The sequence below is a fragment of the Pteronotus mesoamericanus genome, unplaced genomic scaffold (genome assembly GCF_021234165.1).
Source record: "Pteronotus mesoamericanus isolate MK-2021 breed Mesoamerican mustached bat unplaced genomic scaffold, CSHL_Meso_final scaffold_99, whole genome shotgun sequence".
NCBI classification, from domain to species: Eukaryota; Metazoa; Chordata; class Mammalia; order Chiroptera; family Mormoopidae; genus Pteronotus; species Pteronotus mesoamericanus.
The window spans coordinates 12,439,752-12,464,967 of record NW_026555330.1 but is presented as its reverse complement, the minus strand read 5'-3'; the positions used below and the strand labels follow the sequence as shown (position 1 = coordinate 12,464,967).

The window sequence follows — 25,216 nt, the reverse complement described above, 5'->3', positions numbered from 1 at the left end:
TCTTTTAAATATTCTACACGGAATATCTACTATAACTCAGTCTGTTTTTCTCAGCAAAAATTTCCACTGCGGGGTAAATTGTCTCATTTTAAATGGAAAGACCAGTGGGATGAGATGGTGACTCATGAACAAAACCGTTTGTTGTCGTTAAAAATATATAAACCCATTTTTCCTCTCACCTACCAGGATATACGATATAATCTTTAGATTTTTTTCCCCATAGATTTTTATCTACCCGACAGTGTACTAAACAACACAAGCCGCCTTTACCTGCGTGAGCCATTTTATTTTCCCAGTTAAATTACAGAGTAGACTATTTTGTCACCTGAACTAATGGACATCTGTTCGGATGTCTAAAGCCCCCTTATTTCGGATCATCTTTGTGAGGTCTGCTCTGGAAGGGCAGTCATGTGGGAAACCTGACCCCTCCTTGGACATTAACAATGGAGAGTGAAATGGCCCGTGATGCTTTGCAGAGGCGATGAGCGCGCACAACAGCCACGAGGAGGGCAGGCTGGTCTACCGCTACGGGGGCGAGCCCGTGGGCTCCTTCGCGCAGCCCTGCCTGAGGCCCCTCAGGCCGGCCATCGCCCACGCCCTGTTCATGGACATCACCCACGACAACGAGTGTCCCATTGTGGTAAGCCTCGGGTCTGTCCCTTGTGTTTGCGTACTTTGCTAAATGTTTTGATATGGAGGCCTCTGCTACTTCGTGGCAGTAACACCCACGTACTTCAAGATAGTGCGTTAGGTTGATAAGTGATTGCGGCATGTAGTGTTTGGAATGTTTTGTGATTTTTTTAAATTAAATTTATTGGGGTGACATTGGTTAACAGGCTCACACAGGTTTCCAGTGTACAGTTCTGTGACACATGATCTATACACTGCACTGCACGCTCACCGCCCAAAGTGGAACCCTCTTCTGTCACCGTACATTGGCTGACCCTTTCCCCTTTGCTCTCCCCCACCCCCTTCCCTCCGGCAACCACCTCACTGCTGTCTGTGCCCGAGTTTCAGTTTTATATCCCACATAGGAGGGAAATCATATATGGTTCTTAGCTTTTTCCGACGGACTTCTTTTGCTCAGCAAATTATTCTCGAGGTCTATCCATGTTGTCGCAAGTGGCGGTTTTCGTCTTTTCCATGGCTGAGTACTGTTCCACTGTAGTTCCAGTGTGAAGCAGAGCCGTGTGTCTGGCGGGATGTATTTCTGTAGTTCTCCTTCTGCCCCCTGCTGCTCTGGGCTGGAACTCCGGCCTGGAAAGGACATGAACCCAGGCCTGTGTGTTGCTTCGCCCTGCAGCACCGGTCGGCCTTCGACGCGCTGCCGAGCTCCGCCATCGTCTCCATGGCGTGCTGTGCCAGCGGGAGCACCCGGGGCTACGACGAGCTGGTGCCTCACCAGGTGCGTCCCGCGCCGTCTCGCGGCCCGGAGCATGCTCGCCAGCAGCTCTCAGTGCGCTGAACGCGTGTGCATTTTCCAAGTTTTAACTGTGCTCAGATTTCAGTGGTGTCTGAAGAACGGTTCTACACTAAGTGGAACCCCGGAGCTTCCCCCTCGGACACGGGCGATGTAAACCTCCAGAGCGGTATTATTGCGGCCAGGCGCGCTATCAACACACTCCACCAGGAGCTTGGGGCCAGCGGTTTTACTCAGGCGAGAAACCACACTTCTACGTTGCTTTCTGGAGGCTCAGCTTCGGATGAGTCTCAGCAGCAGGAGCGCTGACCTGCTGGCCTTTCTGCCCTCAGGTGTACGTGGACCAGGTGGATGAGGACATAGTGGCGGTGACAAGACACTCTCCCAGCAGCCATCAGTCGGTGGTGGCTGTGTCTCGGACGGCTTTCAGGAACCCCAAGACGTCCTTCTACAGCAACGAGGTGCCGCAGATGTGCATCCCCGGTAACGCAACCTGAAAACGTTATTGCGATCATATTATGTTGTTACAGTAAATCATACTGTGTTATATTACACTGCTGTTATATAGCATATGTCTTATAGCACGGGGCAAATGTGGGTGTAGTTGAGGGAAAGAGAAATTTTGGCATCTCCTCTTTCTACTGCATGGAACAAAACCTGTTCTCAAATGTTAACAGTTTTTGTTCTGAAATAGTTTCGTTTTCCTCTTAATACATTTCCTTATTTCCTAATTTCTTTAAAATGAACACGTATTTCTTTTCTACCCAGGAAAACACATATGTATATTCATGTTTGTGTGTATGTGTATGTATGTGTATCCATTTACATCCAGATATATATAAACCAATATGAAAATAGTTTACTATTTAAGGTTCATCATAATGCATCCTCATCTTCCTCCTTAGCCTATGTTACTCCACTATTTCAGCCACATAGATATTCTCCGTGTTCCCCAGATGTCTCCCTTCCACCTGTATTTGAATTCTTTACACCTTTCAAGGACTAAAGTTGCACCTGCTTTGGGAAGCCTTCTCTGAATACTCAGTAATCACTCTCTGCTCTGAACATACAGCAATTATAATCTCTCCATATCATTCCTTTTATACTTACTTATAAAATACATCCTTGAGGGATGTCCTTCCTATTGCTTTTTTTCTGGATGTGTGTATTTTACCTCCTTGCTTACTATTACATGTATTATGGCATAACATGTTGCTGTGCATACAGCGACTGTCCAAGTCTGTTGACTGAGTAATAAGGCCCATAAAAATCTTCCTATTATATATAGGTTGCCAGTTGCCAAATAAGTGTAACTCCAAGTCTTAAAAATCATCAACTTGAACTGTTTTAGGTTAAATGTTCGTTAGTTCTTTTAGCTGTTCACAAATGTATATTCAGTAATCATCTTGTCTGATCATTGCTCATGCAGAAATATATAGTTACAATAGAGAAAAATTAAAATTAACAGTGTTAGTAGAATGAATGCCTTTGGCATAGTCATACAGTGCAATACTATTTGGTGTTTGAAATAAATAAGCTAGAACTAATGTAGCAGTGTGAACAAATCTAAAAAATACAGTGTTTTCCAATAGAAAGCTAGTTGCAGAAATATATATAAAAAATGTAAATCTACTTTAAAAAATACTTGGAAATATGGAAAATAACATGTGTTGTTTAGGGAAACACATATGTAGTGAACATGCACAGGCTCAACGAACCTCAAACTGCCCGTCGCGATGTCCCCTGAAGGGGAAGCGAGGGCACACGGTGGGGCCAGCGGTTCTCTCCCAACCCTGCTTGATACGCTCGCTCTTCAAATAAAGCTCCAACTAAGTTGTGATTTAAAAATAAATTGAAAAAAACAGCATTGTGTGAAAATGCATCTTGGGTACTAGAATCGTCTACTTTTAGACTGTCTTGTGTTTTTTGAAATTAACTGCCTTTTCATCTTTAACTTTCAGTTACGTGATTTAAAACCTCATTAGCGATTCCTAATTTCAGATGGTTTAATATGAAATTTTGGTGACATTTTTATATGTTCCTAGGCAAAATTGAAGAAGTGGTTCTTGAAGCCAGAACTATTGAAAGAAACACAAAGCCTTATAAGAAGGATGAGAATTCAATCAATGGAATGCCTACTGTCACGGTAGAAATTAAAGAACATATTCAGGTATTTGGTATTCTTATCTTCCTCCTATGTTTAACATTTTAAGGACATTAGAATTATTCATTGAACGGTTTTATGTAACTTTTTTCCAAGCTTAACGAGAGTAAAATTGTTAAACAAGCTGGAATTACCACAAAGGGACCCAATGAATATATTCAAGAAATAGAATTTGAAAACTTATCTCCAGGAAGTGTTATTATATTCAGGTATGGCAGAGTTCAAACTATCGACTTTGCTTATGTTTAAAATAGTTGACGTCTCCTGCTAATTTTAAATTACTCTTTAAAGTTAATCAATTTTCAATTAATGTTTTCAGGGTTAGTCTTGACCCACATGCACAAGTTGCTGTTGGAATTCTTCGACATCACCTGACACAGTTCAGTCCTCACTTTAAATCTGGGAGCCTTGTTGTTGACAACGCAGATCCCATATTAAAAATTCCCTTTGCTTCGTAAGTATGCCTTGTTCTGTGGAAGCTTGTTACTTTAATAGCTGGTGAGTGATGTGTCACTTTACATTTTAGCCCTTTTTCCTATTTGTGCTCAATCGTCTTGTTTTATAAGAACTTTTACCATTAAGGATATTCCCTCTTAATGCAAACTCTTCTTAGTGAAATAGTTGTATTCTAAAATAATTCATGGTGAAAGTTTTGTGTTTCTATGGAATGCTTATAAAATACGTATTCCCCCTTACACCTGCTCAAGTTACCTTGAGGCGCGGCTGAGAAGCCTGCATTTGAGTTAGCTCTGTGGGTAAGTCTTGGGTGGGGAGCCCACGGGCTCCCTGTTGAAAGCCTGCAGACAGAGCCGGCCCCAGCTGTGGGGACAGCCGCTCGTGGGGGCATGATGTGCCGCCCACGGTGTGCTCGCTGAGGTGGAACGAAGAGGGACAGGAGGAAGTTCAGTCACCAGGATGTGCGTTCACAGAAAATCCATAAGGACGTGTGTTCAATGATGGAGAACGGACATTGAGCGAGTAAAAGTGCAAGAAAACGGGGTTTCAGTTGTACTGAGCTACGGTCAGTCAGGAGCCTCACTGCGACGAGCAAGGGAGACCAGCCCGGGAAGGCTGGGCACTTCCTTCTGACCACTGTCGAGAAGCATCTACGCAGGAAAGTCCCGGTTCCTTGAGGGACCGAGCTGAAAGGCGGCGCAGCCTCGGAGACAGGACAATGGCCGGGCAGAGACCCCAGGATGCTTAAGCTTAGCTGTGGCGATTGAGCACCCCTTTTCTGGCGCTTTGATTGATTATTTTGAGTTTAAGATAATTAGCGTACAAGTTCTTGGCATCCAACATAGGAAAGTATAACGGAAGGGGAGAAACTAAGCCCAAACTAGAAAGATTAAAAAAATATAGATGACTTAAAGGATATAGCAACCAAAAGATTTCCCAGCGTACTCCTAATCAATAAAATTTGGCCCTTGATGATTTCCTTGTTTTGGAAGAAATGTTACTTCTGATTGAATTGTTAGCATATTTTATCCTTTAATTGTTATTTATGATGTATGTTGTTCATAACATGTATTATAATGATGCGTTCCTAAAACAGACATCGCTAAGATGTTTTATGGTTATGCTTCAGGTTTTGCTCTCAATTTTTACTGACGGCACGTGAACATCAGTACATTTAACCGGTTCCCCCATCCCTCACTCCCCAGGATTGCCTCTCAGCTCACCTTGGCCGAGCTGAACCAGGTGCTGTACCGATGTGAATCCGAAGAGCGAGAGGATGGCGGAGGGTGTTACCACATACCCAACTGGGCGTCTCTGAAGTACGCGGGTCTCCAGGGTAAGCAAGTAGAAGCATGGTTAAGCCTTTGGAGGTTTTGGGGGGGTTTTTTAAGTGTCACATGGTATCTTCTTAAGAAAAGCAAGAGCATGGGCTCAGAGTTAGACTGCTTGGGTTCAGGTCCTGGCTCTGCTGCCTACTCGCCTCCTGACACCTGGTTCTTCTGCCCCAATTGCTGCCTGTACAAAAAGTGAATAATGCTGCCAAGTGTATAGGCCTTTTTGAGGATTAAATGAGGTACTTCATTGAACTAACAGAGTGGGCTGTGTCTGCATAGGAATTTGAATGCTTCTCTTTGAGAATTACTTAAAGATATCCCTATATACCTCCCTTGGATACTTCATTTAGTTCCAAGGACCTCTTGTTAAACTTCCACATCGTTTCCAGAGTAGGCTTTGTTCTTATGACCCCCGGATGCTCTGGCTGTCTCCGAAGCCCGGTCTGTGGTTTCCTTCGGTCTTGCCTAAGTGTCGGTGAACCCAGCACTTTTCAACCCGGGAGACACGGACATCAGTGCCCTTCCCGGGCACCGCAGGGCAGGCACCGTGCCCGCCCCCTTGGACTGTCAGCACATTAAGCCCCAGAAGAACAAGACCGGCCCTTGGAAAGCTCTGCGGAGCCCGGGGACAGTGGCCCCTTCCCTCCGCGTGTCCCCGTAGCGTGGCTCGGGCCTGTGTTACCACGCAGAGAGCCACCGCAGACCATGCAGCTGGGTCCCGTCCATCCCCCAACGCCCCGCCCTGGGGACTAGACCCTGACAGCAGCCAGGCCAGGGGACGCGTCGCCACGGCCAGTCACAGAGCGTGGCCTTTCTGTGAATTTCCAGGATTGATGTCCGTGTTGGCAGAAATAAGACCAAAGAACGACCTGGGGCACCCGTTTTGTGACAACCTGCGCTCCGGAGATTGGATGATTGACTACGTCAGCAGCAGGCTCGTCGCCCGGTCGGGAGCCTTGGCTGAGGTGAGGCGAGCTGGCGGGCGGTCCCGGCCAGCCAGGCACCGCGGGAACTGTATTACCGCGTCACCTCCAACACTGACATCGTTCGCTAACCTGAAACATTTCCCTTCCTTTTTCACCGTCTCTCAGTTCTCATAAATGGATACCAGGTTGATAGGCTACTAGTTAGTGGAGGTCCGTACTTGGATATACCCTTTAAAATACACAGAGCCTATAAACCCACCAAATTCACTTTTTTTTTTTTTAATTTATTTACTTTTTAAATACATTTGTCTCTGCCTCCCCCCCCCCACCTCTTTCCCTTGCCCCCTCCCGCCTTCCCTCCCTCAGCTCTTCCCCTTTGGTTTTGTCCATGAGTCCTTGCTATATGTTCCTTGACTTTCCCCTTCCCTTCCCTTTCCCTGCCCCCGCCCCCCTTCACTCTTTAAATTGTTTTCCCAACAGGTCGGCAAATGGTTGCAGGCTATGTTCTTCTACCTGAAGCAGATCCCCCGTTATCTTATCCCATGCTACTTTGATGCTATATTAATCGGGGCCTACACCACCCTCCTGGATGTAGCCTGGAAACAGATGTCAAGGTACTGCCCAGCCTGAGCCAATCAGCTCGCCTGCCTAGAAACTACGCAGGGTCTGTTCACAGGTGCTCTGAGAAGACCAAAGGCAGCGAACTGTCAGGGGCTCCCGGAGCTGAAGCGCGCGTGTGAGCGCATGGCAGATTTATTAGCATTCTCCAGGATGGAACATACGCAAACTGAGACATTAAGATCTGTTCCCTAAAGCTAAAAGAGCATGTTGCTGGAAATTTTCATTGTTTTATATGATTCATTTCTATTTATTCATTGACTTGTTAAGTTCTTGAATACACTACTTTAGAACATACGTACACAGTTATGTTTCTAAGTTTTTAGTAAGAGGAAAATATTCTGCCCTTATTAATGAATGAAACTGGCCTTTAACGATTCGCCCTAGAGAGAAACCACAGATCGGGATGCGCCAGCCAAGAGCTGCCCTGTTGATCTGGGCATCGTCCCTGGGGGGGGCAGAAACCCCACCGTTGTCTCTCCGAAGTGAAAGCATTTTTAAAACCTAACCAAACTGAAAGTGTTTTGTCCGCAGACATTACCACGGTCACACATTTGCACAGAGACATTATTTGAAGGAAGGAAACTGAGTAAAATAGTCCCGCTAAAACTTTTTGAATCGATAGGTATTCGATTCAAAAATAATTGTAGTTATTATGCCAGGCCAGTTGCAGAGATCTGCTGCCCAGCAGTGTGCCTTCACCAACAATTCTGTGTGTGTACGTAAAAATCTGCTCAGAGGGGAGACCGCAGGGGTTCTTACCACGGTACATTTTTTAAATAAAGAAGAACACAATGTTTGTCTTCCTACAAATAACACTTTGAACCTGCCCCTTTGCCGCAGCTTTGTTCAGGAAGGCTCCACCTTCGTGAAGCACCTCGCCCTGGGCTCGGTCCAGATGTGCGGAGTAGGGAAGTTCCCGTCGCTGCCGCTGCTCTCCCCGTCCCTGAGGGACGTGCCCTACCGGCTCAACGAGGTCACGAAGGAAAGGGAGCAGTGCTGTGTGTCCCTGGCAGCAGGTAAGAAGTGACGTCCGAGGGGAGGGTGTGTACGTCTGTGACAGTCCAAGAGCAAAACTTACGGGGAAATGATGATTTCTTTAAAAAACTCACGATGGGGTAGCGAACCCACGGTCCAATACACAGATGATGTGTTCTAGAACTGGACACCTGAAACCTCTCCTATAATTATATCAGCCAATGTCACCCCAATAAATTCAATTAAAAAGTGAAGGAAAAAAATCCTCCTGATGTTATCCAAGATTTTATGTGACTATGTAGCAAAATGTCAGAGCTGATCGCTTGTAAAAATTAAACCGTGCTTACTATTTAATTATCACTGTTAAATAGGCATTTATATTTATGTGCTTTTTTTTTTCTGGCTGGTTAATCCTTTTCCGTGTTTCTGGGTTAATTTTCAACTCTTCACGTGTTTTATTTTTAAATCAGATTTGTTTTACTACCCTTATTCCATCGTATTACACTTCTTTCCCAATTTTTAAAAATTAACCCAGCCTGGTAAGTACCAAGAGATTATGGAAAAGTCCAATACAGCTTACAGAACACAAAATATGTAAGGTAAGCTTTTATCAGGTGTCTAACTGCAATCAAATGCTTTAACTGTACTTACTGACATTCTTTCCTGCAAGTAGTGTTAAAAGCTGAACCAGTGAACAAGCCTGAGTAAGCAAACCAGACTGAACGACAGGCTTTCGCTTTCTCCCTAATACACTGCAAGCTGTTTCCAGAAAGTGCTTGATATCTGAGGCCGTGAAAGTTTAGAACTTTCCAAACTACACTGAAAAATACCACATTGATATTACTATATGAATGATGATAGCAATAGTAGGGTCTATGTGATTTTCTCTGTTTACCCTTAAACCTGCATCTGCTCAGGCCAAGAACAAAGACCTACGGGCACCCAGTGACTCAAAAGAAATCACCTTCTCACTTGCAGTGACCATACAAACCGTCTGAATGTTTTAATTACAGAATTGTGTCTGAGATTTCTGCTCAGCTCTCTGATCTCCTTCTGGAACTTCCCTGTCCCCTGTGAATCCAGGCAGATGCTCATAAAACTGAACCGGCCATTGTGGGAAACAAGCCATAGGCAGAGTTCGCTTTTAAAGGCTACCGGTTAGAAGCCTATTACGTAAAACAGCGGTGATCTCAGCATGGTACTGTAATTACACGCTGCTGTATATAAACACTCCCGAAATAGAGGTACTAGGATCATAAATGACATACTGATAGGTCACACCTGATAGACTTACATAGACAGACATAGTGTAAAACAAAAACTGAAACTTCAAAGGTAAGTTGATAAATATAAATAAAAGTTCTAATACTTGCTTCTCTCACCCCAAGGGAGTGTCTTCTATACTTCATACTAACAAAACACTGGACCATACTCTGATTTGCAGGTCGGGTTTTTGGGGTCATTTACAAATGGACACCAAAGCCAGGAACACCTTTCTTCAATCACAGTAGTGAAAGAGATCATAACCCTAACTTTTGTCATAACTGACAAGGTAAAAATCCCCCAGAAGGCATGTGATCTGTAAGTCATACCTTTGAGGCCAAAACGTTTCCACAGGTCATTGCAAGAGGTTTTATAGTTTTGACTTCTTAATGAAGACAGGCGGCCTGTGTTTTAGGTCACACCCTCTCAAACTCACCCGTGACTCTGTTTATACTCGTACTTCCTACAAGGTGCTAAGTGGCCAAAAGCCCCAGGAAGTCTGTGTGGCAGAAACTGGTACTTGTGTGTCATCATCAAAATTATCATCAGCAACCATAGCTAAGCCATGTGTGTCAGACGTGCCTAATGTTTCCTTCAGTTCTGATCTTTCTTAACAAAGACAATGATGTCCATCCTCCAAGGTGAAGACTGAATAGGCAGAAACTTAAAGTGTGTACTTAGGATTTGCCAAAATTTTCTTTTGTCTTAGTCATATTCTTTCACCTCTCAATATACCTCGTATAGCTAGTCTTTTATCTCATTCATTCGATAAATTTTTATCATGTACATGGTACTAGGTACCAGTTACAGTTTTCAGTGATATGCTTTGGTAAACAAGACAGATGAGGTTTCTGTTATCTTGGATTCTATTTTTCTACTGAGGAGAGACAGTGATTGTTTTGACAAACAAGATAATGTCAGATTAACATATGACTCCATTGTGTTTCCTGTTAGGCTTACCTCATTTTTCTTCGGGCATTTTCCGCTGCTGGGGAAGGGACACTTTTATCGCGCTGAGAGGCCTGCTGCTGATTCCCGGACGCTACGTGGAGGCCAGGTAGGGGCTCGGAAAGTTGGCAGGTTGTGTCTGAGTGTTTCTCGCGTGCTCTTCAGACTTGCCCCTTCATCCACCTAGTCGGCATTCCGGAGGTGTGCTTCCTTGAAGTGTTTTTTTTTTTTTAATTTTTATTTTTTATTTTTCATTTTAACTTATTACACGTTCATAGGATTTCACAGGAGTGAAAATCTTTGAAGTTAGTAAGTTCTAGTCCCTCACAGGTCAGGTTATTTTCAGATTTGCTGATTTATATCAGTAAAACTAAAAAAGGTATAACCATGTTCATGCACTTAACATACCTCAGTTCCACGTGCATCTTTTGCCTTCAAATGCATTACATGGGCGCCTCTGGAAGGCAGGTCGGGACATGCAGGAGAGAAAACCACTTTGGTGGCCACACATGGCTGTTTCTACTACACGTGTTCGCGGACCAAGGTCTTTTGTAGTCAGATGTCAAGAGGAAGCCATTGCTCTGAACGGTGAATTGCTAGCACTCTGAGCTCTTATTAATTAATTGGGCATGTCACTATCCACACTGCGGAAAATAAAAAGGTTCCTGCTGCACTGTTATTTAAGAGATGAACATTAAACTGAGACATAAACTTGATTAAATCTCCAAATGGTTCTGCCAGAAAGCACTGAGACCTAGGCAGTTTAAATGACTTTCCCAAGGCCTGCAGAAGGTAACGCTAGAATTTAAGGCTGTCCTCTTATTTCTTAGTTTCAGGCTTTTTTTTTAGAATACCTTGCCATCTGACACTTTAAAAGGTAAAGTGTCTTTTACCGGTTTTTGGAAATTAATCATATTTTTCAAGGTCAGCTTTCACCCATTTATTTTCCTATGTGTTGGCGTTGCTCTTTTGTATCTGCTGTTTAAAGTAATAGAGTGCGTGTTTTAGTTTCTTAGATTTTGAAAAACCAAGGATTTCAAAAGTAGAATCTATTGCTGTCAGGGACCTGGAAAATCACCCAGTCCCCTGGCTCACCCTCAGGGTGACAGACTGTCCCCGAGAGGATGAGCCCCACGGGTCGCCAGGGAAGCAGCCAGGGCCGCGGCAAGCTCCCTGGCCCTGCGCCCAGAGCTTGCTCTACGGTGTGGCCACTTTCTACACGAAAACACAAAGAAACAAGGGCCGGAGAGGAAATGCGTCCGAAATGATCGTCACCCGGCGTGGCCTTGCTGTCTTCAATTTCTTAAGTGGTTGTTTTCCTGTCAAGTGAGCCGCCTGAGTCTGTGTTTCAGGAATATCATCTTAGCATTCGCTGGTACCCTGAGACACGGGCTCATTCCCAACCTCCTGGGCGAAGGGACCTACGCCAGATACAACTGCCGGGACGCCGTGTGGTGGTGGCTGCAGTGCATCCAGGACTACTGCCACATGGTCCCCAACGGCCTGGACATTCTCAAGTGCCCCGTGTCCAGAATGTACCCCACAGACGACTCTGCCCCTTTGCCCGCCGGCGCAGTGGTAAGAATCGCTTCTCACAATAATTTCTTTTCCTGAAAAATGACTTAGCTTCCGATATAAAAACACACATCGCTCAGAACCATTCCGGCGCGGCTGCGCGTCGAGCCTCTGCTGGGACTGTGCTGGAGCACACGCTTCAGGCCCGCCCCTTCTTACGGGGGGGGGGGTGAGGCGGGGGGCACGTGGTGCAGGACGGTCGGTCGTGGAGGTCCCACGGCCGCCGCCCAAAGAGCTGATCTGCTCAGCGCGTCTCGGGGAGGACTCTAGAAAGGAGCCAAAATGGTCCCTGCGCGGAACCTGACAATTAGTCATGTTCAGCAGAGGGACTTCAGCAGAGGTGAGGAGCTTGTGGGGAGACGTCGAAGAGACTGGGGCCGTGGAGCTCAGGGTGCAGCCCGGCAGAGCTTCGGTCTGGTATGGCTTTCTGTGCGGGGCGGCGGGCGTCCGTGGACGGGGAGCCAGGCCGTGCGGGGCCTTGGCACCAGTCCAGGGAGGTCACAGTGTATCTTCCTGTGGAGTGAGCTGGAGTCATTGATCACCAGAGCAATTCACTCTCACCGAAACAATACCACCTCCCAAGATTCATTTCCGTGTGTCAGCAAAAATATCAATTATTTCACGCACAGACCTGCGTAGTCAGGCGACAATGTATACAAGTCCACGTGCCGAAGGCTGGGGCTCGGGGGCTCCAGCTTTGCCCTGCCCCGCCCGGGGCCCCACCGCTCCCTCCGAAGGAAAACAGATGTTTTCACAAGACCTGAGCTGTGGGGCCTGGGGAAGAGGAGAGCAATGTCGTTTCTGATGGAGGGCGCTCTGTTCCGTCCCCCACAGGACCAGCCGTTGTTTGAGGTGATCCAGGAAGCCATGCAAAGACACGCGCAAGGCATCCAGTTCCGGGAGAGGAACGCGGGGCCACAGATAGACCGCAACATGAAGGACGAAGGTGCGTCCCTCCCCGTGGGCTCTCGATGGGCCCCGTAGCTGGCAAGCGCTTCATGGTGTGGGGCACTTCCAAAGGCAGCTGTGGACAAGATGAGCACCGTCCTTGGACTCACAGGCTTAGCTTCTAGAGGAGAGAGAAGATTTTCTCTCTCTTGTCAGCCCACGGGAAAGGTAGTGGGGGCTGCATTTATAATCATCATAATAAATGCTGATAATTGGGTGCTTTACTACTGTGCTACCACTGTGTGTGTGTTATTCCTGTTTAATAGCCCCAGGAACACTGGGGATGAGTTACATTGTTCCCATTTTATTGATAAGATGACCAAAGTGCCGTAGTTTTGTTATGGTAATAGGACTATGGACTTTTTTTAACACAATTGTAGTTAATATAAAATGATAAGCTTTTTAAGTGATCTACTCCAGATATTTCAGGTAACTCACTAACTCATTGGAAAATTTTGATACACACTCAAGAATCTAAATTTCTTGTACTTGGCACTTTAAAATTATATTTTAAACAATAAACCTTATTTAATTAAATTATTGTTTGTAGTGTAACACACAAATTTTATACCCAAGTGAGCTGGTAAGAAATCACTGAGAACATTTTTTATCCTTCAGTAAGAGAACTAAATAGAAATAGATTTTATATTTAAAGAGCGTTTTTGTGATAGTCCTGACTTATTTTAGTTTTAATTATGAACACTTAGTTAAATGTTGATTACAACATTTCAATATACAGGAAGTGATATAAAATTTACCTTGGAACCTGGAACTGATATTCAACAGCTACTTCCATTTGGCCACATTTTCTTTGGATTTTCTGTTTTGTTTTGAAAGGAAAGAAACCGTTACAGACACATCTAAAGGTTCATCTCCAGAATTATTGTGACTAACCTATAACCGGGGTTTCTGTTTCCATGTGTGCTTCTGTGCTTATGTGTGTTCATGCCTAAACTACATATGATAATATATTATGTAGTATATCTTCTGTATATTAGAGTATATATTCAGCATATTTTCATATAATGTATATATACACTATATATAATTATTTTATGTTTTTAAATTTTGTCCTATATAATCACATAAGACGCAGCCACATACACAGGTGTGGTTGTGTATATTAGCATTTTCCATATTTTAAACTTTTAGGGAAAAGGTATCTTACGCATATCCTCTTGCAATGCGTTCGCCCAATCATGTTGTTTGGGGGCTTTGTCGATTTCGATGCCTGTGAACCCAGTCCGTTCGTTTTCAGCGCCACGGGGAGGTGTCCGCTGTAAGCCTAAGGTGCAGTGCTCATCCGCGCCCCCACTCGGTCGTGGGGTGGAACTTCCTCGCCCCCGCCCGCAGCACTGCAGTAACGTCCTCCCACGAGGGTGCACGCGGGGAAGGGCTGCTCTAGAGCGCGCGTGGGGAAATGAAATCACCATGCGGTGGAGCAGGCACGTTTCAGCTTCGAAGGTCTTGCCAACCTGCTCTCTGCTCTCCAGAGTCATTGTCCTAGTTCATTGGTCGTCTTTTAAATTGTATACATGTCTTATTTGGCTTTTTTAGGTTTTAATATAACCGCAGGAGTCGATGAAGAAACGGGATTTGTTTACGGAGGAAATCGCTTTAACTGCGGCACGTGGATGGACAAAATGGGGGAGAGCGACAGAGCTAGAAACAGAGGCATCCCCGCCACCCCAAGGCACGGTCTCTTGCGCGCGCTGGTGCCGTTACGCCCTTCTCGCCTCAGCCTTGCCGGACCTTTCCTCCGGTCAACCGTGGAGTCTCCACACTAAGCCAGGGGAGGTCTCGCACCGCCTCTTCCAGGCCGCGCCCGCTGCCCGCTGCCCGCTGCCCGCTCCCCCGAGGCGCGCAGATGCGGTCCTCTGGGTCTGGGCCACCAGGGGGAGCGTCTGTTCCCTCGCGGAGGTTCCCGGGGTCGGGGGGAGGGGTGCGGTGTGGTGCGGGGGTGGATTCTCCGGGCGCACCTGCGTTTACGATCCGCCGCCCCACGGTTCAGACAGTTCTAACCTGCGGCGCCGTCGTTGTAACGTGCCCTTGCGCCCCCCTCGTAAACATAGAGAATCACCAATTATCCCCTCCTTTGTAAAATCCTTTCACTTTCTGAACCTTTATTCCCCCTAATTTTTTTTATCTTCTATCCCATCATTTCTTTTTCTGATTTCAAATACTGAATACAGTGTCAGGCCTGAGAAACTATGTTCTTTTTCTCAATTTTATCTTCGGGCAAAATTGTCAACGACAATTAATAGTACCTGTTCCTACATGCTTTGCAAATTCTTTTAAAAACCTGATTATTTTGATGTATTATGATCTCTTGTACTTCCCTTTTGTCTTTCCTAAAGCAAGCTCCCCAGTTACTATGTTCCCCTTCCCTGGCTTCTCCTGTGTCCATGTTTGCTTCCTTTCCTCTGGGACTTGGTTCTAATACCCTGATTCCTTACTTCTCCCTGTTTCCGGATCGTTCTTATACACCTTCTTGTGGAGTAGGAGAGTTTTATAGTTATTTTTATAACACATTGGTTATAGAGTTCATCAAAAGTGTTTATTGTGTGCTATTTAAGGAGTACTTAACTGACTCCAACTCAAAGAACAATTTATTTTTAATTTTAGAGATGGGTCTGCTGTGGAAATCGTGGGCCTGAGTAAATCTGCCATTCGCTGGTTGCTGGAATTATCCAAAAAAAATATCTTCCCTTATCGTGAAGTCACAGTAAAAAGACATGGTAAGATATTCACTTTATTTACAAAGAAGCTCTGAATATACTGTCTATATTCTTCACTGATGAAACCATCATTGACTCAATGAACTTAGGAAACCCTTAGGATTGAGAGGAAAAACCATTAGTCTGTTAGTAGGAAAACTGTAACAAACCTGGTTATTCACCATATTTTTATAGCAACTTCGAAATGAGATGTGAAAAGCATCGTTTTCCTGCCTTACTGCACTTACCACAGTGTGACTATCAGCAAGTTGTGTTTTTCTGAACAATTGTGTAATCTCTCTCTTTCTCCAACTCTCCTGTCCAATAGAAATCTAACTTAAGCCACATATATCATTTTGAATTACCCACATTAAAAAGTAAAAAGAAATAGGTAAAATTAACTGTGATCATAGATTTTACTAACTCAATCTCTGCTAAGTAGCATTTTAACATATCATCAGAATGTAATTATTCGTGACCTGTTTTGCATTCTTGGGGGCGTTACTGAGTCTTTGAAATCGGGATGTATTCTGTACTCCGATGCGCCTCAGCTCGGCCTCACTTTGAGTGCTCAGTGAAGGTCACTATCAACCATGTAAGAACGTGACCCAAAGGAAAACCAATCGGGGACCAATTGGCGAGAGTCTAATCCTTTCTTGCTAATGTCATGAAAGATCATTTTTAATTTCTGGCTAGTGCCCCTCAAAAAGCCCTGACACTTTCAAAAAGGGAGTAATTTACGGAAATATCACTCTCTGCCTGTAACTGCACGTGTGGGTTTCTTTGAATGCCTCGAACTGCTGAGCCCTTTTATCACGTTTCAGGAAGGGTGGTGACAGTGTCCTATGATGAGTGGAACAGAAAAATACAAGACAACTTTGAAAAGCTATTCTACGTGTCCGAAGACCCGTCCAACGCGCACGAGAAGAACCCGCACCTGGTCCACAAGCGCGGCATCTACAAGGACAGCTACGGCGCATCCAGCCCCTGGTGCGACTACCAGCTGCGGCCCAACTTCCCAGTCGCGATGGTCGTAGTGAGTGTCTTCCTGTGTTTAGACTCCAAACCCGTTGCGATAGAATTTATTTCGTTCTTTATTCCTGTTTGTTTTCAAGTTCATTGAATTGGTAAAAAGCATACTGTGTACTAGTTAGTTTTATGTGCTCTCTTAATGAATGAAGGCTTGTGCGTGTCACCTGTCACCATCAGCGTGAAAAAATTGAAAATGAAACGGTGACTAAGTGTGTTCGACATGTGCCCCATCATAGCACAGAAAAAATGATGAGGTTCATACGAGGTTCTATCAAGCCAAGAATTCTAGACCCTCCTGATTTTCTCTTGCCTTAAACTAAAAACAAACTCTCAGGGCAGTAAAATGGAGAAGGCATGTGTTCTTCTGGGCCCACCTAGCTGTCTCCACTTTGCCAACGAGAATGCTGAGCGCAGTTCTCTTAGTCATAGCAGGAGAGCAGATGCAGAGGCACAGAAAGGTGGCTTCCGTTCGGCGCGTGCGCGCACTTGATTCCATGTAACCCTCGAACTGACCGCAGACCCTCCGTCACCGGGTCACCGGCGCTGTCTCTCCATCTCCACGGCCCCTGCCGTTGGAGGGCGAGTCCTCTGTATTTCCTTCTCACCCCAGAGGCACGGATGGCTAGGACCGGATTGTGAGGCTTCTGCAGAATGGCCTTCCGTGCGCTCTGCCTTCCGTGCAGCTGGGACGGCCTCCTTTTGGAGCTGGCACGCTTCCTTGAAGCGACACGAGGCATCCTCGCCTCGGACAGCTTCCCCCGTGTCCCGGCGCAGAGCGCTGCTTCCCAGTCCGCCTCCTTGGATCAGATCCGGCTTAGCGCCTGCACTCAAATTCTGGCCCACCCTGGAGTTCCAAACAGCTCTCCTTTTCCAAATTTCTAGCTAGTTTGTGTTCCACCGTGAGTGGAAACGAATTGTTCAGTGATCTGAAAGCATTTGTGCGTTGGTTTCTGACACTCCGCAGGCCCCTGAGCTCTTTACTGCAGAGAAGGCGTGGAAGGCATTGGAGATGGCAGAGAAGAAATTGCTGGGCCCCCTGGGCATGAAAACTCTGGATCCGGAGTAAGTTGCAATGGGAGGACTCAGAATGTAGTTCGCATTCTACTTACCATGTCATTATAGTTAACCTTGGCATAAAAACTTGGATCAGATTCCGCTGGACTGTAAGTATTAAGGATGTCGTTGCTGCTGTTTTGCACTGACTACATACAATCTCCGACGTTGCATTCACACCGAGTTTTTAAAAATACCTTTTCTATCATTAAATATCGATGTTCAACATGGTTTTGTCTTGGTCCTGTACTCAGTAATTGGTAAGAGAGTTTTTCAGTTTGTAAAACTACTTTGCCACGAATATTTTCTAACAGCTGCATTTTCAGATTGCGAAAGTGACCGCTGTGGACATAGGAAGTATAGACACGTTATCTCCTCAGAGACGGTCTTTATTTTGCTCGGGTGCTGCCGCTAGTAGTTCCTTTAATGGGATAAAATCATGTGTATGCAGCTGTTTCCTAACTTTTTAAAATATTTAGACATGATCGATTCACTGCCCGTGATGACAGATGAGGATTTAACCCCGCGCCCCCGCCACTCCATCCTTTCTGGGCGGTCACACCACAATTTTAATTTAAACCAATTATAATGTTGTTTTTATGTTATATTTCTGTGCCATTTTATACTTTTCTTTTCCAACTTGTGTTTATTCCTGAGTTTTTAATGTCTTTTCCAGTTTTCAACTGTTTTTCTTTAAAGTGTGGTACCCATCGTCGGTTTGCTCTCTCTGTCGCTACGTGAGGGGGCCCCCACCCTTCGTAGCCTCTTCGTTGCAGGCTTTCCCGACTTCCCTGTGTATTCATTTCGGTCTTGAGATGGACGCTGTCTGTAGGCTGCCTGCCTGCGGAAGCACTCGCCGCCTTTGCAGGGGCTTTACGAGCCGCTGGTCAGAACTAAAGCCCACGATCAAAGTAACTCACGTGGCCAGTTCTGTCTCCCTCACTAAAAGGAAAAAAAGCGATAATTTAAATTAAACTGAGCATAGGTAACTGTCTCGTGTCATCAGTTGCAGTAAGTGGGTAACAGTCTGCTTGGTTCATAAGTGTGCGTAAATTCTCTATGTGGACTTAGTTGCTATTTGTAATCTGATAATGTCCCCATTTTGATTAATTTTAAAATAATTTCATGGAGAACTTTCAAAGAAACCTTTAGTTAGTAGTTAAGAAAACTTACCGTTAATAATCACTCATTCAAATTACTCAGTGTATATTTTAATTGTTGTAAATATACTAGAGGCCTGATTTACTTTTACCGACAGTGTCAGGGTGACTCCTTGAAGGCAAGATTCCGGAATATGTTAGTTTTTTGTATTCGCCAGTATTTGTTATTCGCTCCCTGACACGTTAGTAAAGTGCTCCAAACTCAGTATTTACTTATATAAGGTTTAAATGCTTTGAAAGGCAAAATAATTTGATTATTTCTCTTACCATTGCTATTGAATTTTTTCTGATGCTTCCTGTACAATGTGTGATGTTTTTTAACCTGCGTGTCACTGATTTTCCAGCGACATGGTTTACTGTGGCGTTTATGACAACGCTTTAGACAGCGACAACTACAATCTCGCAAAAGGCTTCAATTATCACCAAGGACCTGTAAGCACGTCATTTCTCTCTTGAGTTTTCACATGTTGTTTTCCCCCCAAACAGTTTTAGATACAGCTCTCTTTTTTCCCCTTTATAATTAAATCATCTTTTTCAGGAGTGGCTGTGGCCCGTGGGGTATTTTCTTCGTGCAAAATTGTATTTTTCCAAATTGATGGGCCCAGAGGCTAATGCAAAGACTGTGTTCCTGGTTAAAAATGTCCTTTCTCGGCATTACGTGCATCTTGAGAGGTAAGCCTTAAGAGGCGCGTGATCTCCGTGACTAGCATTTTGTCAGTCAGGTACCTGACGTGTCCTTAGAATTCACTTCTGTGTCCTCTGGTTGCCCGATGAAATCTGAAAGCTTTACCCTTTACCACGACAATTTCTGTGGTGTAAGTTTTAGCTTCCTTCAAGTAGGTTGGGTTATTCATTTTAGTCGAAGACTTTCCTGCATGATTTATACATGTGAAATAATCTTTCATTATAAAATTTAGCTGATAATGTGTTTTTGGATAGGGTTATTAGCACAGAATAAATACAAAACTGAAAGTATGCAGGCTGGCCCTTTTGAGTTAACTGATTCAAAAATACAGCAATACTTTTCAGAAATGCTTTCATTATAATTAAAATATCAGGGTTGGCCTTTTGACTGTTATTTCAAATCTCTTTGTCACATCCTTTGTTCTGTTAGCAGAAAAGAAAGTTTAGAGTCATGTTTCTTTACACAGTGATAAAATACGGTCAAAAGCTCTTAAAGTCCCAAATTCTAGATTAAACCTAAATACCTGTACACCTTACTGCCCAGAATAACTATGCGTGAACAGCGTACACGTTACCACCTCGGTTAGACCAGGAGGGACCGCCATCCTCCCCCGTGCATGGGCGGCGGCTCGTTGGCATCCGCGGAGAACCCGGCCCGCCGCGCGGCCTCCGCGTGGGCTGGAGAGTGAGTCCGAGTCTGTGACGGCGCCGCCCCTGCAGCCCGTCCTTCCGTGCCCCCGCTGTTACCATCACTCGCGTTTCTTTTCTCTTTCTTCCCTCCGACCACGGGAAACGGGAACGGCCTGCGCGGCAGGGCCCCTGCCCCTGCGCCGACCTGTGTCCCGCCCCTCCCACCGGCCGCGTGACCGCGCTCCCGTGACTGGCCCACTGGCTCCTCCCTTCGTAACCTGCAAAGACCGTGTCAGCCCGTCCTCAGGCGGGGCCCCTGCGCGCTGCTCCGAGGGGCGCTGTGGCTTGTCGCGCTGTGTCCCCTGGGCACACTCCCTGCGGCCTGGCCTCCCCTTTCCGTGCGCGTCCGACCCGCGCCGGCTCCGTCCCCAGGCGCAGCCCGGCCTTCGCTCTGCCCTCGCCGCGCTGGGGAAGCGGCTGGCTCGCTAGGGCCGCGTGCCCCGCCGTGGAGGCCCGGGCGGTCCCTGTCCCTCCAAGGCCCCAAGCGCAGGGCCGCTGCCGGTGGCTCCCGGGCTGTGGCCGCCAATCCCGCCGGCACGCGGCGGTCTCCCTGCGTGCGTGCCTGTGGCCAAACGTCCCCGTTTGTGAGGACCCCGGTCGCACTGGAGCAAGGGCCCGCCTGATGCCACCCTAACTAGCATCGTCTGCAACAACCCTGTGTCCCTCCGAGGTCAGGTTATAAGGTCCTGAGGGCTGGGACTTCACAGGAATCCGGAAGGGGACACAGCTCCCCCATCAGATGCCCTGGGACCCGACCTTAGTCATCGGCCACTTTCCTCTGAAGTAGCTCGAACGCTTGGAAACAGACGCTTTCTATGTTTTCCATTTCTTTGTGAGAGTTTTCAAAAATACAGTACTAGCTGTATTTTATTATTATTATTACTAGCTGACGTTATTATTAGTTATTATTCAAATTATCTCTGCATTTACCTAATGGAGTTATTTCCTATTTTTGTTATGAAACATTTCATAGCTACAGAAAAGTATATGTACCATAGCCATGCGTTACAACACCTCATGATGAAACTAATGTTCCCAACGTTCCCATGGTCTCCTAACCAAGGAGGTAAGGGGTACGCTGTTCACGCATAGTTATTCTGAGCAGTAAGGTGTACAGGTATTTAGGTTTAATCTAGAATTTGGGACTTTAAGAGCTATAAAAAATGAAATGTTTATAGAATTCTGTACTTTTAAATTTATGTTTTATATTTAAGAGCTTACACTGAAATTAAGAATGAATTTGATACAGTAATAATACTGTGTTCTGATAGCAAGATCTAACATCTATGAAACTATAAATAGGAATGATTATGGTACCTACCTTATAGTGCTTCTATGAGCATTAAAATGAGAAAATGTATATAAAGCACTTAGTGTAAGAACATGATAAATGCACAATAAATACTATTATTCAATAGAATGAGAAATTGGTATATTCATATTGTTTTTAATTGCCATCTTTCTCCTAATCATAATTGTGTGTTTCTTCACTGTTTCATATTCATTTTACATTAATGTCAAGATCAAACTTAATAAATCTAAGTAATTATAATTTGAGTCTCATAAACTTACTCCAAAAGGAATAAAATTAGACCAGAGAGATACCTGTCTCTATATACTGCTTGGAATGGTAGTTTCTTCTGTTTTTATTCCGAAAGGGATTCCTTTGTATTTGAAAGTCTTAAATCCCAAAGGTCAATATCAAAGAATAATTCCAATCTAAATTCTTTATACAAACATCTTCAGGATATCCTGTTTTATAGCCAATGACTGTGTATGACTGTTTTCTGTACAAAAAGGCAAAATCACCCGGCCCCTTTCCTGCTGTGTTACCTCGATAACATACATGTCAGACTGGGTCTCACAAAACGGCTTTTCTTTCCCCAAGGTCCCCTTGGAAAGGCCTCCCAGAGCTGACCAATGAGGACGGCCAGTACTGTCCCTTCAGCTGCGAGACCCAGGCCTGGTCGATCGCCACCGTTCTTGAAACGCTCTATGACTTATAGTCGACTCGTCGCTATTTATTAAGTGTGCAATCTCTTGTATTACAGGATGCAAGGACGTAATATAATGTAAATGCTTGATGTGCACAGGCTCAAGTCAGACTAAAAATCTCGTTCACGTAGTACTGATGCACAGTTAGGTGAAGACTGGAAAAGCATCAATTTTTCCTTTTTTTCTCTAATGTACAGAGCTTTTGACTTAAGTCAGAGAGAAAATTGCCGTGACTAATGGAATGTTTTTCTTTCAAAATCAGTAATAATTCTTCAAATGCCTACAAACAACAAGTTTGAAAAAGAAAACACGTAATCTTCCATTCGTACATAAGTGAAAATGAAATATGAGGATGTAATAATAGAAAAACAAGAAAAGTATTTTTAAATTGTGTTATGCATTCTCTTCAGTAACAACACATACTGAATAGGCTGTGGTTAATTAATGGTCTCACCTTTCTCTGTGTATTTCTAGCACCTTCCACACTGCATTCAGTAACTGGGTGCCAAGCAGTGGAAGTATCAACCTACAATGTATGTTCATAAAAGGGGCACAGATGTTCACATGTGCTTTTATTTTTCACTAATATATTAGTATGTTTTAATATAATAAATACCAACAGTATATTTAACATAATTGTGTTAATGATGTGTAGGATATATGAAAAAAACCACAAAACATTAGGAATTTATTTCCTAAAAACAGTTTTATAAAATTAGTGTTGTTTCCATTTCCTGCTACGAGATGGTTTACATTTTTAAAATGCAAAATGTTTGGCGTAGTTATGAGAACTTTAAAGAAAAAATGCTATATTAATTTGCTAAAACAATAACTATTTTTAGTTTGTGTGTAAAGGGTATTGATAGGTTATAGTAGATTCTGGTTCCTATTAACCAAAACCTACCACTGGCAAGTGTAGCATTGAGAATAATCTTGATATAATGAAAATACAGATATGAATTCAGTAGTTATCTGTAATTCAATAAAATCATTGGAAAAGTTTTTCATGTTATTTTAAAATAACTTAAATCTGAAAAAGGCATAAAACAAAGAAAGTTTTTAACATTTATGTGATTTGACATTTTTTAATAGTACTTGTTTTCTAGGTAGAATTTTTTTTTTTACTCTTTTACTGTTTTTGTCTCAAGAAAAAAAATAGATTATCATTTTAGTTGAAAGAAAGTAGTTGCAAAAGTCCCTTCATCACTATATAGCATTATCCAATGGTGTGTAGTTAAAATACTGGTGTAGTAGTGTTGTGCCAGAGATCACACACCCTACTGCCTTAAGTATGACTAAGAAGTAAAAATACAGAGGAAAAGGATGCAAACAGAAAATTCTGGGTACTAAAAATGCACAAATGCTTTGGATGTGAAATACTCATGCCTGAAAGTGCGTGGAAATTTACTAGGGGATTTTTGCCTGCATGCCCTTCTTCAAGGCTGACCCTGCTTTCGAAAGAGTTTGCAGGGGCTTAGCTTTCTGGTTTCCTGCCTAAAGCAGATTAAGCCTTACACATTTAAGGTCAGTTGTGATAGTAATCTGACTGCTATCTATAAGCACTTTAGTTTCCAAATTTCTCCCCCTTCTTCATTGCTCAGTGTACAGTACAACCTTCTCTAACCTTCCATGAGAGAGGGGAACATTAGTCATCAGGGTGTATGTGGCTTAATTCTACTTGGACTTCAATATAAAAGGTGGAAGAAAAGTAACTGAAAACCAACATATTTAACGAAAGCAAGAAGTACTGGCTGACAGTTAAATGTGACAAATAAATAAGATAATTAACTAAAAATAAATAATGAATTGACGATTTCTTAAACAAAGCCACATTGGGTTACCCATAGCACGGCAAATATCCACCTCAGCGAGAACGTTGCTGTAATCTGCACGGTCCATTTCAAAGTTTCAGAAGGCATGTCACACATTATTTCATTAAACATAATTAAAATAACGACTTCAGACTTTAGAGAGAGAAATGTCATTCGACTAAAAGATGTGTACGTAGGACACCCCGTTCCTGAGTGATGTGGGATGAGGTGCCATTGCGTTAGATTTGCAGACAATTGCACATCAGCGTCCTCTTTAACGTGAGGAGTGTGTTTGCCAGTTTAACCAGTGCTGTGATCGCCTGTGAAGATTCAAAGATGATCGAGGAGCAGTGAGACCTGTCACATCTATGGACCTTATAAGCCATGTGGACTGTCACTCATTTCTGATACGTCTTCTACTGTTACTTCTACTGCCTACTTGGTAGGCAGGTGCCATTCTTGTGTCTGCGTACCAAGACAATAAAAATCTTTCGCAAAGGTCTGGGTTTTGCTTTTCTTCCATCATTTACCGCTGAATTAATTTGTTGACACTGACTACTACCATTTATTTAAGATTTGTTATTTGGGGTTCTTATCTGTTTTGGAGGATGTGTAGGGGCAAAAACGGAAGGAAGAATTTTAGGCTCTTTGGTAATTTATTTAAATAGCCATGTTGACCAGAGGAGCAAAATAAACTTCTGATGTATAAGTAGATCTGTTGGGAACTCTGCAGTCTCCCGGTATTTCTTAAAACCTAGTCCAGGGCTGATTCGCCGGTCTGTAATCATCAGGACCCAAGGCCAGCACCTAATGACAAAGAATATTCTATAATTTTCCAGATAATGTCAACTCATTGTCTCCTGAGTCTGTGAGCTTATTTTAATCAGGAGTTTCTCCAAATTATTTTTCCTCTTGATTTCCCAAAGCCTGGTCTTGGTGAAATAGGAACTCAACATTTATATCATCCAAATGGATTGCAAATTTTATGGCTTGGTTAAAATAAGACCAAATTTTATAATTCATAATTTTATATTTTCATGTTAAAAATTTGTATTTTATGCTCACATTGAATTTTAAAGAGGCAAAACAGCTACCATTGATGTCTACACTAAGGCAAAATAGAAGTGTGTGCAGTCCAGTTTTCCTGAGCGTGCTTTGTAAGCTTTAGTGTCATGAAATTACTGTAGTTCCTTCAAAATGTCTGGTCCTACCCTGGCTGGTATGGCTCAGTGGAGTGAGTGCTGGCTTGCAAACCAAAGGGTCACTGGTTCGATTCCCAGTCAGGGCACATGCCTGGGTTGTGGGCCACATCCCCAGTAGGGGGCGTTCAAGAGGCAACCACACAGTGATGCTTCTTTCCCTCTCCATCTCCTTCCCTTCCCCTCCCTAAAAGTAAATAAAATCTTTAAAAAAAAATAAAATTGGTCCTGTCTGATTAAACAAG

General features: G+C 44.0%; 1 protein-coding gene across 1 annotated transcript in view; it reads left to right on the top strand.

The window, feature by feature from the left end:
- The window catches only part of AGL (amylo-alpha-1, 6-glucosidase, 4-alpha-glucanotransferase), a 46,504-nt gene extending 22,230 nt beyond the window's left edge, over positions 1-24,274 (top strand). Inside the window, 21 exon segments of the mRNA XM_054564903.1 lie at positions 477-640; positions 1,304-1,405; positions 1,502-1,657; positions 1,753-1,903; positions 3,466-3,590; positions 3,681-3,793; positions 3,904-4,038; positions 5,246-5,376; positions 6,203-6,339; positions 6,781-6,914; positions 7,762-7,937; positions 10,114-10,216; positions 11,460-11,685; positions 12,517-12,628; positions 14,188-14,323; positions 15,256-15,368; positions 16,172-16,383; positions 17,344-17,441; positions 18,937-19,024; positions 19,131-19,264; positions 21,855-24,274. Coding sequence (XP_054420878.1) covers positions 477-640; positions 1,304-1,405; positions 1,502-1,657; positions 1,753-1,903; positions 3,466-3,590; positions 3,681-3,793; positions 3,904-4,038; positions 5,246-5,376; positions 6,203-6,339; positions 6,781-6,914; positions 7,762-7,937; positions 10,114-10,216; positions 11,460-11,685; positions 12,517-12,628; positions 14,188-14,323; positions 15,256-15,368; positions 16,172-16,383; positions 17,344-17,441; positions 18,937-19,024; positions 19,131-19,264; positions 21,855-21,972 — 2,864 coding nt within the window. The 3' untranslated portion in view covers positions 21,973-24,274.
- The last annotated feature ends 942 nt before the right edge of the window (positions 24,275-25,216 follow it).